A 15,796-nucleotide genomic window follows, 5' to 3' on the forward strand; every position below is an offset into this window, starting at 1 on the left:
TGCGGAGTTTGCATGTTCTCCCCGTGTCCGTGTGGGTTTCCTCCGGGTGCTCCGGTTTCCCCCACAGTCCAAAGACATGCAGGTTAGGTTAACTGGTGACTCTAAATTGACCGTAGGTGTGAATGTGAGTGTGAATGGTTGTCTGTGTCTATGTGTCAGCCCTGTGATGACCTGGCGACTTGTCCAGGGTGTACCCCGCCTTTCGCCCGTAGTCAGCTGGGATAGGCTCCAGCTTGCCTGCGACCCTGTAGAACAGGATAAAGCGGCTAATGAGATGAGATGAGACATGTGTAGTGTGGAGTTTGACTGCTCAAACACAGTCATGCCGAAGGAAGAGGGAATGAAAAAACACATATTTAAGCTTTACAGATTTTAAGGCCACATTTATTCATCTATAATGGCAGCTTTTCACTACATATTGTAATAGACTTCAAATCAACAAAACACTTGTTAGTTAGGATATAACAAAAGCTTACCAATTATATATGTATGTACATTAGGTAGAAAGAAAGCAACACACAAATAATTCCCCTGAGGCGAGTGGGAATGAGCACAGCTGCTATTTCAGTTCATGGCTTTTTTTTTTTCTTCTCTCATCTTAAATGACACAGACAGCATGTTGCACAGTTCAGGAGATCTAATGCGCTGATCTAAACTTCGTGATCTCATTACACAGGGGACCTCTGACACTGATATTTTGGCACAACATCAACATATCCTTGACTTTTTTTCAGCAATAGTAATCTAAACTGAGAGTTCTGCATTGTTGATCTTAGTCTAATTATAGATAAGACTAGAAAGCCGTTCCTTTTTTTTCCCTACAATTCTGCAAAGTTTTTAGCAAGCCTACAGTTTGGCCTTGGAGTTTGGTGATGTATTTTTGTCTTTGAAAGATTGGCAACAGCACAGAAATCTCTCTCTCTCTCACACGCACGCACATACGCACAGAGACACGGCCTGCGTAGGCATCACTAGCAGCTGCACTCAGACTGCTGGGGCGGTACAGCGTTGTCGTTGAGTTTGGTTGTAGGTGTTCCGGTGGTTTCAGCAGGGTTGTTCTCAATGCTGTCGGCCATTTTTTCACAGATAACGTCCACCAGGCACTCAAAGGTCTGCTTGACGTTAATGTTGTCCTTCGCACTTGTCTCAAAGAACTCAAAACCTTTAGAAAGAAAGAGAGAAAGGTGTTCAAGGAATACACCACTGCATCACAGGGCAGCGTAACGCTCTCTGTACACTTAGAGGAAAGCGCTATCCACCATTGGCTACTGTCCCTATGATTGACAGGAGAGAGAGAGAGAAACGCTATCCCTCTTACCCAGACAGCATAGCCAAATTTGCCCTTGGCTCCCCACCACGGATGGCTGGGACATAATCAAAATTCTGAGTCCAGATGATCAGGAAAATGCTTTTCTGTTACTGTTTATTCAAAACTCGCTTCTAATTTAAGTCTGGGGCAGAAAGAAATATTAATATGAAACACACAAAAGTGCCTTCATGAATTCTTTACTCAAAGGTGTTTGGAAATGAATGTCCAAGGATTGAGTTGACAATTTAAAAAGAAATGACTCGTTATGAGAAGAAAGTTTCAGGATTTAGAAAGTCACAATACATTCCGATTTCCTGCATGGCCAATCCACATTAGTAAAACGTCCCATCACAGAGGTGGCCAGATTGCTTTTATGTGGCGGAAAGAGGTTTTCACTAACATCTAAACCAGTGATAAAGTGGGGTTCAAGGAGGCCATTCAGGCTGTGGAAAACAGGGGTGCTGAGGGTGCTGCAATACCTCTGTAAGTGCTAAATAATAATAATAATAATAATAATAATAATGGGCGGCACGGTGGTGTAGTGGTTAGCGCTGTCGCCTCACAGCAAGAAGGTCCGGGTTCGAGTCCCGTGGCCGGCGAGGGCCTTTCTGTACAGAGTTTGCATGTTCTCCCCGTGTCTGTGTGGGTTTCCTCCAGGTGCTCCGGTTTCCTCCACGGTCCAAAGACATGCAGGTTAGGTTAACTGGTGACTCTAAATTGACCGTAGGTGTGAATGTGAATGGTTGTCTGTGTCTATGTGTCAGCCCTGTGATGACCTGGCGACTTGTCCAGGGTGTACCCCGCCTTTCACCCGTAGTCAACTGAGATAGGCTCCAGCTTGCCTGCGACCCTGTAGAACAGGATAAAGCGGCTAGAGATAATGAGATGAGATGAGATAATAATTCCATCCATCCATTATCCATTACCGCTTATCCTGTGCAGGGTCATGAGCGAGCTGGAGTCTATTCCAGCTGACTATGGGTGAGAGGCGGGGTACACCCTGGATAAGTGGCCAGATCATCACAGAGCTGACACATAGAGACAAAAAACAATTCACCAATTAGTCTAACCTGCATGTCTTTGGACTGTGGGGGAAACCAGAGCAAACCCACACAGACAGGGGGAGAACATGCAAACTCCACACAGAAAGGCCCCCATCGGCCACTGGGCTCGAACCCAGAACCTTCTTGCTGTGAGGCAACAGTGCTAACCACTACACCACTGTGCCGCCAATAATAAATTTTGGATGAACTGGAGACTGGTGATGGACTTTTATACTGAACATGAGAAAATAAAATAAAATAATGAATAAAATCAATAATAAAGTTTGATAGCACACGTGTATGCTGCCCACACCCAGTGTTAACCATAACCAATTTAAAAAAAAAAAAAGCTCTCTAGTTCAGGAATAGAAAGCTGTATGTCCCCAACAAAAAAGCGAAAATACTACAGAGCCAAAATAGTATTTATATATAACAAAAAAAATAGTGTTCATGAAATAAAACTGTACTGCAGGGGAATTTATTTTACAGTAGTTAAAGTCCATGGCTGGAAAATATTTCAGAATCTCTGGTCATGACCACTTCCTTTAAAAACTTCTCTTTCGGTGCAGATTTTTTGTGTGGATACTCACATGATGACATGATTATTTATTTTATAATATTTGAGAAGCACAGTGGTGCAGTGGTTTGCACCATTGCCTCATAGCAAGAAGGTTCTGAGTTCGAACCTCATAGCCGACTCGGCTTTTCTGTGTGGAGTTTCCATGTTCTCCCCATGTGTTGCATATTGCCTGTATGGGTTTTCTCCAGGTTTCCTCCCACAGTCCAAAGACAAATGGATTAGGTGAACTGGCTACTCTGAATTGCTCTCATAGGTGTGAATGGTTGTTCATATCTGTGTTAGCCCTGCGATAGATTGGTGACCTGCCCAGGGTGTATCCCACCTCTCGCGCAAAGTCAGCTGGGATTGGCTCCAGCTTCCCCCGCAACCCTGACAGATAAGCGGTATAGATAATGGATGATGGATGGATGGATGTTCATCTCATCTCATTATCTCTAGCCGCTTTATCCTTCTACAGGGTTGCAGGCAAGCTGGAGCCTATCCCAGCTGACTACGGGCGAAAGGCGGGGTACACCCTGGACAAGTCGCCAGGTCATCACAGGGCTGACACATAGACACAGACAACCATTCACACTCACATTCACACCTACGGTCAATTTAGAGTCACCAGTTAACCTAACCTGCATGTCTTTGGACTGTGGGGGAAACCGGAGCACCCGGAGGAAACCCACGCGGACACGGGGAGAACATGCAAACTCCACACAGAAAGGCCCTCGCCGGCCCCGGGGCTCGAACCCAGGACCTTCTTGCTGTGAGGCGACAGCGCTAACCACTACACCACCGTGCCGCTGGATGGATGTTCAAATATTTGATATTGTTGTCAGATGGCATTCCATAGTGTTGGGTATGTGTGTTCCATCCCAAAAGGTGAATTTCAGGTTGTAATAGTGTGGTTCCAACAAGTTGTCAGACAGTGGTGAGGGATAATGGTGCTTCTTGGTTGTGTTGATATTGCACACAACTGAGACATGCCTGGGTGGAGTTTTGGACAAACTCCACCCAGTGCATGAAAATAGCTGTAAGTGATTGTGAAGCACCCACGTCTGTGGTTCTCTCTAAAGCTCATTCTAAGTTCTTTACTGCTAGCATGTAGTTCCATATTTTAAATGTTCATCAACAGAATTCAGCAACTCCCTTTACAACTTCTATTATTCAAGTGAATATGTTTTCCCTTCTTTTCTCCATACAGATAAAACTGAGAAAGTCTTGTCTGTGATAACAGATACGCTACAGACAGGCTGGACAGACATTAAGAATAATAAAAAAAAAAAACAGAATATCACTGTATAAACACCTCAGGTTGTAACTGTAAAGGTGATATTTATCGAACATCTCTGTTTTACTGTCCTATTTTTATGCACGTGCTCATATGGAGAAGATAAATCTATTTCTAGACCTGCTTCTAGTGTTTAAATACGTTTCCTTTCTCCAGCTTTCACATCCTATTTTTGCTGCTTCAGAGCTCCTTTTGACCCAGATACCTTCAACAACACAGTGACCAGAACTGCTTCACTCACCCAGCTGCTCTGCCAGGAGTCTTCCACTGTCCACAGATACTATCCTCTCCTCCTCCATGTCACATTTGTTTCCAACTAGGATCACCTGCGCATTGTCCCATGAGTAAGTCTTAATCTGAGTTGACCTGAAAGCACATAGCAGACAGCAATGCATCATTAATAGCCTGTTTATGTCCCAACATCAGAGGATTAGGATCCGCAGTAGATCAACAGCTGTGCTTTGCTTAATTTCCTTTGTGCCAGTGACACACACAAGCTAACAAACTGGCAAATTTCGACTGTTGCAAAGTCATTTAAATCATTTGATAATAGTTATTCTATGCTAAAAATAATATTTTGATAAATTGATGACAAATTAACTTATTTTATAAATCTGGGACATTTTAATGCTTTTAAACAAAACAAAAAAAACCAAACATTTACATCACATTTTTTTTTCTGTGCTGTGAGAATTATCTCAGGACTTCTGTTTTGCTTGTGATGAAGCATAGCGTTTAGATGCCCCCAATTAATGCGAGGTAAAAATATAGGAGAAAATAGCATCTTATCCACATAATGTAGACACACTGAAAATGTGCTGTATATATAACCACTAAAGCACGGATGGATGGATGGATGGATGGATGGATGGATGGATGGATGGATGGGACGATGGGTCTCGGGTGGATGGATGGGAAAAGGAAAAATAAATGTATGAATTACTGAATGAACTGATGAATGGATTAATAGATAGGGGGATACATGGATGGATGGTGGGTGGGTAAATGGATCGGGTGGATGGGAAAATGGATGGATGGGTGGAAAAATAAATGTATGAATTGTTGAATGAACTGATGAATGGATTAATAGACATGGATGGATGGATGGATGGATGGATGGATGGATGGATGGATGGATGGATGGATGGATGGATGGGAAAATAAATGAATGAATTACTGAATTAATGGATGGATGGATGGATGGATGGATGGACAGACAGACAGACGGACAGACGGGTGGGTCTGGGGTGGGTGGATGGATGGATGGGAAATTGGATGATGGGTGGAAAAATAAATGTATGAATTGCTGAATGAATGGATTAATAGATGGATGGATGGATGGATGGATGGATGGATGGATGGATGGATGGATGGATGGACAGACTGGTCTGGGGTGGATGGATGGATGGGAAATTGATGAGTGGAAAAATAAATGTATGAATTGCTGAATCGATTAATAGACAGAGGGATAAATAGATGGATAGATGGACAGACAGACAGATGGACAAATATGATGGTGGGTCTAAAGTGTATGGATGGATGGATGGTTGCGATGGTGAGTCTAGGGTGGATGGATGGACAGATGGACTGATGGATGTGCAAGATGAACTGAACCATTCTTGACCGTGCAAATATTTTAACTGACCAGTCTTGCACAGCGGCAAAGGATTCCTCATTAGTGATATCATACATGAGGATGAACCCCATGGCTCCACGATAGTAAGCTGTAGTGATGGTCCTGTAGCGCTCCTGGCCTGCTGTGTCCTGCACAAAAGATATGGCAGAGCCTTCATTAGTCTTTCTTGTACAAATAACTTCAATCTTATGTACAGTGTTTGTTTTAGCATTACTCCCCCTTAAACCCAGGAAACTGAGCCGAGTTACTGGCTAGTAAAGCTGCAGAGCTAGGTTATCATCTTTCCTAAACACATCATAAGCCTAGCCCTTGGAGATATACAAGTATGCACTCCATAAATAATTAAATTCATCTCAAAGAAATCAATTCAAATGACAAGAGTCTAGATTCACTCTCTTATTACCACCAGATGGACACATTAGTAATTGTTGTAAAACTGTACTGAAGCCATTAAAGTGGCACTTGTCTGTTTTCAGCCGTGAAAGCGCTAAAAAGAAAAAGGGCAAACTTCTGTGATCTGGTACACCAACCTCTTTGCATATAGTGTGGTTGATAAGATGTGAGGCCAGGATATGGCCATCTGCAGTAGATGCTTATCTCTCTTTTCACAAACCCTGTTTTCTCTGACACAGCCCAGATGGCCCCTGTGGTTATTTTTATTATGTTACTTGCTTTTAAATCATTCTTTTATTCAGCTTACTTTCATAAGTAATTGTAAACCCAATTTAAGTTTGGTTAAGTTTGGACAAAATTCTCAATACAGCCAATCTTGGTTACTGTAACAAGTCTTAGAGTAAGTATTAATTAACCCTAGATGCGTTTCCTGTGAGGTGTTCAACCTGTAGATTATATAAAATACTTCACAAATGAGAGACAAGTTCATAAGGTGAAGAGGTGTAACCCTGGTACTTTACCCAGATCTGCAGTTTGATGCTCTTGTCATTCCTATACACGGTTTTGACCCTGAAGTCGATCCCCACGGTGCTGACGAAAGCTGATGTAAAGGAGTCATCGGCATAGCGAAACAGGAATGACGTTTTACCAACACTGCTGTTCCCAATGATTAACAGTTTGAACATGTAGTCAAAGTTTTGATCCGAGTTATCTTTCTGTTTGACATCTTGAGTGGCAGCCATCTTTAAAAACACCGGGAAAACAAATGAAAGATGGTCATACATGACTAGAAACATACAAGAAAGACATTGGTAATGGTTTGGTTTAGAAATAACGACAACTGGTTAAATTCATTGATCATAAAATTTTGCATATATGGAGTTGAATCACAATGGTGGCGCAAAAGGACCCTTTATTAATTTATCTTCAGTAAATGCTCCATTCTGTTCAGCGTCACGGGGAATCCAGAGTCTATCCCAGTATCATTGGGCATGAAGTGAGAATACAGCCTGGATGGGAATTCAGTATATTGCTGTGCACTATGTACACTAACACTCACTCACTCAAATCACACCTAAGAGCAATTTAGCATAGGCAATACACCTACATGGGTTTTTTTTGGAGGTTGGAGGAAACCAGAGAACCCAGGGGAATCCCACATCGACACTGGGAGAACATGCACAGAAACTCTACAGGAAATGGGCAACCTGGACCTGTAAAGCTGTACCGATATCCTCCCATGACCCTTTATGCAGTCTTCAAATAATAATAATAATAATAATAATAATAATAATAATAATTTCTGAATACTTTATTGGATGACAGTTCTAGCTTTGTAAATGGTTCCTCTTTACTGCTACATGACAACTATAGCCTTTCAATAGTTTTTCCCTAACAGTTTCTTGATTTAATTATCATAATATAGTTTATGAATTTGTGGTAAGGTCCTGTTCAAATAGGTTTTAATGTTAGAATAAATGGATATACTGTTTAAAGATACAGTAGCTAGAGGAGCAGTTTGGCTCGAGCTTGTTCATGATGTGGTGTTCACACCAAAGTATTGCGATATTCCACGATATCGCACACTGACCAAACCAGAAACGCATTAACGACTCTCCACATTTATTGACTTAGTTTCATATTTCAAAACCACTTAAAGATGTTAACAAAACGATGAAATTATTCATGATACAGTATTTGGTCACATGGTTTTACTAAACAGTAGTTAATGGTTGGAATAGCAACCAAATCCTCTTCAGTAAATGTTCTATTCTGTTCAGCGTCATGGAGAATCCAGAGTCTATCCCAGTATCATTGGGCATGAAGTGAGAATACACCCTGGATGGGAATTCAGTATATTGCTGTGCACTATGTACACTAACACTCACTCAAATCACACCTAAGGGCAATTTAGTGTAGGCAATACACCTACATGCGTTTTTTTTTTTTGGGGGGGGGACGTTGGAGGAAACCAGAAAACCCAGGGGGATCCCACATCGACACTGGGAGAACATGCACAGAAACTCTACAGGAAATGGGCAACCTGGACCTGTAAAGCTGTACCAATGTGCTCCCATGACCCTTTATGCAGTCTTCAAACAAACAAACAAACAAACAAACAAACAAACAAACAAACAAACATATATATACACACACACACATATACATATATATATATATATATATATATATATATATACACACACACACATATACACACACATATATATATATATATATATATATATATATATACACATACACACACATACACATATATATATATACACATATATATACATACACACACATACATATATACATATATATATATATATATATATATATACATACATATATATATATATATATATATATATATATATATATATATACATACATATATATATATATATATATATATATATATATATATATATATACATACATATATATATATATATATATATATATATATATATATATATATATATATATATATATATATATATACACACACACACACACACACACATACATAGGGTGGCACGGTGGTTTAGTGGTTAGTACTGCCGCCTCGCAGCAAGAAGGCTCTGGGTTTGAGCCCAGTGGCTGATAGGGGCCTTTCTGTGTGGAGTTTGCATGTTCTCCCCGTGTCTGCGTGGGTTTCCTCCGGGTGCTCCGGTTTCCCCCACAGTCCAAAGACATGCAGGTTAGGCTAATTGGTGGCTCTAAATTGACCGTAGAGTGCGAGTGTGAATGGTTGTTTGTCTCCATCTATGTCTCAGGCCTGTGATGACCTGGCGACTTGTCCAGGGTGTACCCTGCCTTTCGCCCGTAGTCAGCTGGGATAGGCTCCAGCTTGCCTGTGACCCTGTAGGACAGGCTAAGCGGCTAGAGATAATGGATGGATAATGATAACAATAATACTAAATTTCTGAACACTTTATTGGATAACAGTTCTAGCTTTGTAAATGGTTCCTATTTACTGCTACATGACAACTATAGCCTTCCAATAGTTTTCCCCTAACAGTTTCTTGATTAAATTATCATAATATAGTTTACGAATTTGTGGTAAGGTCCTGTTCAAATAGGTTTTAATGTTAGAATAAATGGATACACTGCTTAAAGATACAGTAGCTAGAGGAGCAGTTTGGCTCGTGATGTGGTGTTCACACCAAAGTATCGCGATATTCCACGGTATCGCACACTAACCAAACCAGAAACGCATTAACGACTCTCCACATTTATTGACTTAGTTTCATATTTCAAAACCACTTAAAGGTGCTAACAAAACGATGAAATTATTCATGATATTTGGTTTTACTAAAACAGTAGTTAATGGTTGGAGTAGCGAGCAAATCCTTTCAGGAAAATGAGGAAGTGAAGTTGGTGAGCAGCAGCGCTAAGAGTTAACTGTATTTTCAGCACCAGGAGCTGTCCGTTTTATTAACGCAACATCTCAAGAAACTACTCAGGATACAGATGGAAATCCGAGACTTTATTAAACACACTCGATTCCTCTAATCCAGTCCCTCAGGTAGTGTTTCACACTGAGGTTACTTTTATCAAGACATCATTCATTACAGATAGATGCTTTATATTTACATTGAGCACTTTAGGGTTCAGTTTTGGATCATAAACTGGTAGCGCTTTCAAATACAGTTTAATTAACAGGTGTGTAGTCTTCTGGATATAAATACAAACACAAATCACTGTGTTTATCCTCTTTTTTCAAAATGCTACTGCCTCTCTGTTTCTAAAACAAACAAAAAAAACCCCACACATATTTATCCGCCTTACCTTCCCATATAAATCCATCTCCAGATTTAGACAGACGCTTAAAAACAGATGTGTCGGTTCAGGACCGATATTTTTGTGGAACAGGTGGAGTCGGTTTGGAAAATAAATCTTAAATGCAGACTGATGCTCGGTTCGGACGTCACTAGCTCTCACCCTCCACCCAAATCCATTCAGCCAGTGTTCCAGAGAAAGGAAATGGGAGCTGTCACGAGCCCTGCACTGCGCATGCGCACCAATTTACTGTACGAATAGTGCTAAAGGGAACTATAGTGTGTCGTTTACGAACAAATCAACTCTTTTGAGTGAACGCCGAGAGTCGACTCCTGTCTGAGAGTCTATTTATATTTATTTCGCTCAACATCTGCACTAAACTTTCAAGCAGCTGGAGGGGGGAAAATAAATAAATAAATGGCGTCACACGATTCATTTTGCTGAACAGAAATTAGAGTGCGATTTCATTAAACAGTATATGCGTTCTGTAGGCAAGTGTGAACCAAATATCACTGGTGAATTGATCCAAATATCGCAAATGGTCTAATTTCAGTGTCATTGATGAATCGAAAGAGTCGGCTCTGAGCCAAATGATCTGACTCACTGAAAAGAATCGAAATTCCCATCAGTAATCAGAACCGTGCTTTATCGGCCAAGTACACTACTTATTACAGTGGTGCTTGAAAGTTTGTGAACCCTTTAGAATTTTCTACATTTCTGCATAAATATGACCTAAAACATCATCAGATTTTCACACAAGTCCTAAAAGTAGATAAAGAGAACCTGGTAGAAACAAATGAGACAAAAATATTATACTCGGTCATTTATTTACTGAGGAAAATTATCCAATATGTGAACCTCTAGGATTAGCAGTTAATTTGAAGGTGAAATTCGAGTCAGGTGTTTTCAATCAGTGGGATGACAATCAGGTGTGAGTGGGCACCCTGTTTTATTTAAAGAACAGGGATCTATCAAAGTCTGATCTTCTCAACACGTTTGTGGAAGTGTATCATGGCACGAACAAAGGAGATTTCTGAGGACCTCAAAAAAAGCATTGTTGATGTTCATCAGGCTGGAAAAGGTTACAAAACCATCTCTAAAAGAGAGTTTGGACTCCACCAATCCACAGTCAGACAGATTGTGTACAAATGGAGGAAATTCAAGACCATTGTTTCCCTCCCCAGGAGTGGTCGACCAACAAAGATCACTCCAAGAGCAAGGCGTGTAATAGTTGGCGAGGTCACAAAGGACCCCAGGGTAACTTCTAAGCAACTGAAGGCCTCTCTCACATTGGCTAATGTTAATGTTCATGAGTCCACCGAACAACAATGGTGTGCATGGCAGGGTTGCAAGGAGAAAGCCACTGCTCTCCAAAAAGAACATTGCTGCTCATCTGCAGTTTGCTAAAAATCATGTGGACAAGCCAGAAGGCTATTGGAAAAATGTTTTGTGGATGGAGGAGACCAAAATAGAACTTTTTGGTGAGAAGCGTTATGTTTGGAGAAAGGAAAACACTGCATTCCAGCATAAGAACCTTATCCCATCTGTGAAACATGGTGGTGGTAGTATCATGGTTTGGGCCTGTTTTGCTGCATCTGGGCCAGGACGGCTTGCCATCATTGATGGAACAATGAATTCTGAATTATACCAGCAAATTCTAAAGGAAAATATGTCAGGACATCTGTCCATGAACTGAATCTCAAGAGAAGGTGGGTGATGCAGCAAGACAACAACCCTAAGCACACAAGTCGTTCTACCAAAGAAAGGTTAAAGAAGAATAAAGTTAATGTTTTGGAATGGCCAAGTCAAAGTTCTGACCTTAATCCAATCGAAATGTTGTGGAAGGACCTGAAGCGAGCAGTTCATGTGAGGAAACCCACCAACACCCCAGAGTTGAAGCTGTTCTGTACGGAGGAATGGGCTAAATTTCCTCCAAGCTGGTGTGCAGGACTGGTCAACAGTTACTGGAAACATTTAGCTGCAGTTATTGCTGCACAAGGGGGTCACACCAGATACTGAAAGCAAAGGTTCACATACTTTTACCAGTCACAAATATGTAATATTGGATCATTTTCCTCAATAAATAAATGACCAAGTATAATATTTTTTGTCTCATTTGTTTAACTGGGTTCTCTTTATCTACTTTTAGGACTTGTGTGAAAATCTGATGTTGTTTTAGGTCATATTTATGCAGAAATATAGAAAATTCTAAAAGGTTCACAAACTTCCAAGCACCACTGCACACGTAGTAGAATTATAGTCTTGTTGTGCTTACAGACATTACGCGTTAAAGTGTGAATGAAGTGCTATGAACAGAAGTGGATGATGCTAAATGCCTGTAATATAATTTACTGGATACAACTATTGTATTCTCAGTAAAAAGGGAATATTACCCAAAGGAGAAAACTGCACAGGTACACAGAAAAGTTATTGCATCTTGAGTATAAAAACAATCAGAGGCGTGTATGAGCACTAGTCTATTTTCCCATCCACTAGTGACATCTCTGATAGCTGGGTGGTATCTCTCACTGTAGGCGGCGTATATTTGTATTTTACAGTTCTCTGTTTATATAGCCATTGGCAACCTCCTCAGGGTGTATAAAATACTTTTTTTTTAAACAATTGCTTGTACATTTGTTTCTCAATAACCAAAGATCACCTCTAATTTCCCTCAGCACCACTAGGACAGTGCTCCACATCTAAACACATTCCAGGAGCTAATCAATGAAAAATTAAAACCTACTGATCTCTCCAGGACAATAACTGCACCTCCACCTTGATGCTATAATCTTCCAAACAAAATTGAACATACATGAATTAAAAAACCTGTAATGATAGGCTATGTGTAGTGGAGACTGGATGAAACAGAGGGTAAGAGAAGAGAGAACAGAGCCTGAGCTACATATAGATACGGAGGAGGAGGAGGAGGAGGAGGAGAATAGCTTTCTCTCTAGATGAGACAAACACTAGCAAATGAAATTCGAGTTACACTAACTGACCATTTCACCAGCCATGACTGAGAGGAAGATTTTTCTAACGTTGTTACATAGCATTACATTAACTATATATCTGTTTACACATTACACAAATTCATTCATTAATTCACTTTTCATTCATTCATGTTATACATTGGTTTATATTTTGTGATCACTTTTTTTAATTGCATGCACTAAAAGAACAAACTGGAAAAAAATCTAATTTCCTTTGCAATTGTCTATTTCATACACAGAAGTTACACCAACAGATTTGCATGTTTTTTTTTTTTTTAGAAATATTGTTTCCAGAAATTTAAACTATTGAGAAAAGTGTCCAAGATTTTTGTCATACATTATAGACTGTAGGCTGCTTACCTAATCTGTCCAGATAGGAAACTATTTCAAAACAGTTCCAAATATGCTTGATTTTATTTTGGCACATTAAACCCTTTACATTTAAACAGGGTAAGGAAGCATATGGATATACAGTGTCGTGCAAAAGTCTTAGGCATGTGTAAAGAAGTAAAATGAAACGTTTCGACATTTACAAAAACTCATATAAAGAGCAGTAAACAGGAATAGATGAAACAAAGTCAGTATTTGGTGTTCGCTTTAAAAATATATTAAGTAGTCTCAGGTACAGCCTTTATTAAGCCTTCATGCTTTTTTTTTCTTTTTTTGTTTGAAAAGTGGCCTCCTACATAATATGCTGCTTTCTTTACTGACATACAAAAAAAAAAAAGTTATGTAACATTTTATTTTTGAGCAAAGATTGCACTAAAAAATTGGGTACCTTTTGCACAGTAGACTGTATTTTTCTTGTTTGTTTTTTTTAAACGCAATTAGATGTTTCTGTATTTTATGTAGTTAGAAACAAAATATGAACTTTACACTCACCAGTCACTTTATTAGAAACACCCATACACCTGATGTTTCATGCAGTTATCTAATCAAGAACATTCAAACAAATCAAGCGCTTCAATTAATGTTCACTTCAAACATCAGAATGGGAAAATTTGTGATCTCAAAGTGTGACTTTCACTGTTGCTGGTTTCAGAAACTGCTGATCTCCTGGGGTTTTCACACACAACAGTCTTTAGGGTTTACGCAGAATGGTGCGAAAAACAAAAAACATTGAGTGAACAACAGTTCTGTGGGTGGAAACAAACGCCTTGTTGATAAGAGAGATCAGAGGAAAATGCCCAGATTGGTTTGAGCTGCCAGGAAGGATATAGTAACTTTTTACAACTGTAGTAAGCAGAAGCCCACATTGGGTTCCACTCCTGCAGCCAAGAACAGGAGTCTAAAGGGCCCCATACACGTTCAAAAAAGTCATCAAAATTTTGTATCAAAATTTTGATATCAAAATTTTGATGCAAAATGTCCACACACGATTCAATGTTTTTTCTATCAAAAATTCAGTATTGTCAAAAACTTTGACATGGACGCAGCAGTGGCCGTAGCACTTGTGTTCGCTTTGGACAATGAACCGCCTCGGCATCGACGGAAATGGTCGAAAGACTGGTTTTTGAAACGGCGAACGTACGGTCACGTCAACCTCCTCAGAGAACTTCGTCTCAAAGAACCAGAGGACTTCCGTAATTTCCTTAGGATGGATGCCCCATCCTTCAATGAATTATTGGACCTTGTCAAGCCATTGATATTGAAAGAAGACACTGTGATGCGTTCATCTATACCACCAAGTGAACGCTTGTCCATCAAGCCCCCCACACATGTATCAATAATTTGACGACTCTTCAAAAAATATCAAAGTGATTTGATATGTCAAAATTTGGGTTCAAAATTTTGACATCAAATTTTTGACATCAAAACACCCTACACACGATCAAACTTTGTATCAAAATTTTGATATCAAAATTTTGATACAAAATTTTGACGACTTTTTTGAACGTGTATGGGGCCCTTTAGAATCAAGAACAAGTTCCTATTAAAGTGGCCAGTGAGTGTATATACTTTCTGGCAGGAGAAAATGATCTTTCTAAACATCACACATTAGCGACCTCTGGTGGTCACACTGTGCATAAACAAAAGCCCTCAATTACAAACTTTGATTCATTCAACATAGTTTTTTGTTTGTTTGTTCTACGATTCATTAGATCAAATAAATAAATGAATTTCCGAAATTAATAAGCACATGAGCAGATAAATGCAGAAATAAATACATCTAGGAGTACATACATACACAAATAATATAATAAATACAAAATATAACAAATTATAATAGTAGAAAAGTAGGAATCTTAATATATACCTCAATCATTTTGTGGATTTTGTATTGTAATGTATTTATTAAGTTGTATCTTTCTTTGTCTTGTGGATTAAACCTTGCACGAAAATATCAGTGCTTTGGCATTTCAACATGTGTACATTTTGTTGTTCATTCTGGTTAAAGCATTTTAAAGATCTGGAATGTTATGTGATCAGGAAGCTCACAGTAAGATTGTAAATTGTACCTTTTGAATTAGTTGAAAATATTCTGATCCGAGATAATCAGCTTGCGGGCTCAAGGAGAAAAGCAGTGAGAATGTTTGAAGTGTGTGGAAACAGGCCTGCTGACGTCATCAGGCGTGGATCAGGGCAGTCACGTGACTTTAAAGCAACTTCAGATCAATGAATCAGTGAATCAAATGAGTCGAGACAGGAGTCAGAGGAGCAGACATGGCTGCAGTTGGGATTGGTACAGTATTGATAGGCGCAGTGGTAGCAGTGAATGTCTAGTACAACAACTTACTTTCATTTTATCTCTTTTATTTTGGTTTGTTGAATTT

The 15,796-nt window shown here is 39.6% G+C and overlaps 1 protein-coding gene across 3 annotated transcripts; it reads right to left on the bottom strand.

Moving 5' to 3' along the window:
• Positions 1-434: 434 nt before the first annotated feature.
• On the bottom strand, positions 435-15,558 carry rab3c (RAB3C, member RAS oncogene family). 3 transcript variants are annotated; one of them, XM_060930899.1, is made up of 5 exons: positions 15,482-15,558; positions 6,759-6,980; positions 5,854-5,972; positions 4,450-4,574; positions 435-1,162 (listed from the first exon to the last, which is right to left on the bottom strand). In XM_060930899.1, the coding sequence occupies exons 2-5, from the start codon at positions 6,978-6,980 to the stop codon at positions 972-974; spliced, it is 657 nt and encodes a 218-aa protein (XP_060786882.1). In that variant the 5' UTR covers positions 15,482-15,558; the 3' UTR covers positions 435-971. The 3 variants fall into 3 exon arrangements, with proteins under 3 accessions (XP_060786882.1, XP_060786881.1, XP_060786883.1); XM_060930898.1 differs by lacking the exon at positions 15,482-15,558 and adding an exon at positions 11,851-11,932; XM_060930900.1 differs by lacking the exon at positions 15,482-15,558 and adding an exon at positions 10,042-10,221.
• Positions 15,559-15,796: the final 238 nt, after the last annotated feature.

Source organism: Neoarius graeffei, chromosome 10 (assembly GCF_027579695.1).
Source record: "Neoarius graeffei isolate fNeoGra1 chromosome 10, fNeoGra1.pri, whole genome shotgun sequence".
NCBI lineage: Eukaryota > Metazoa > Chordata > Actinopteri > Siluriformes > Ariidae > Neoarius > Neoarius graeffei.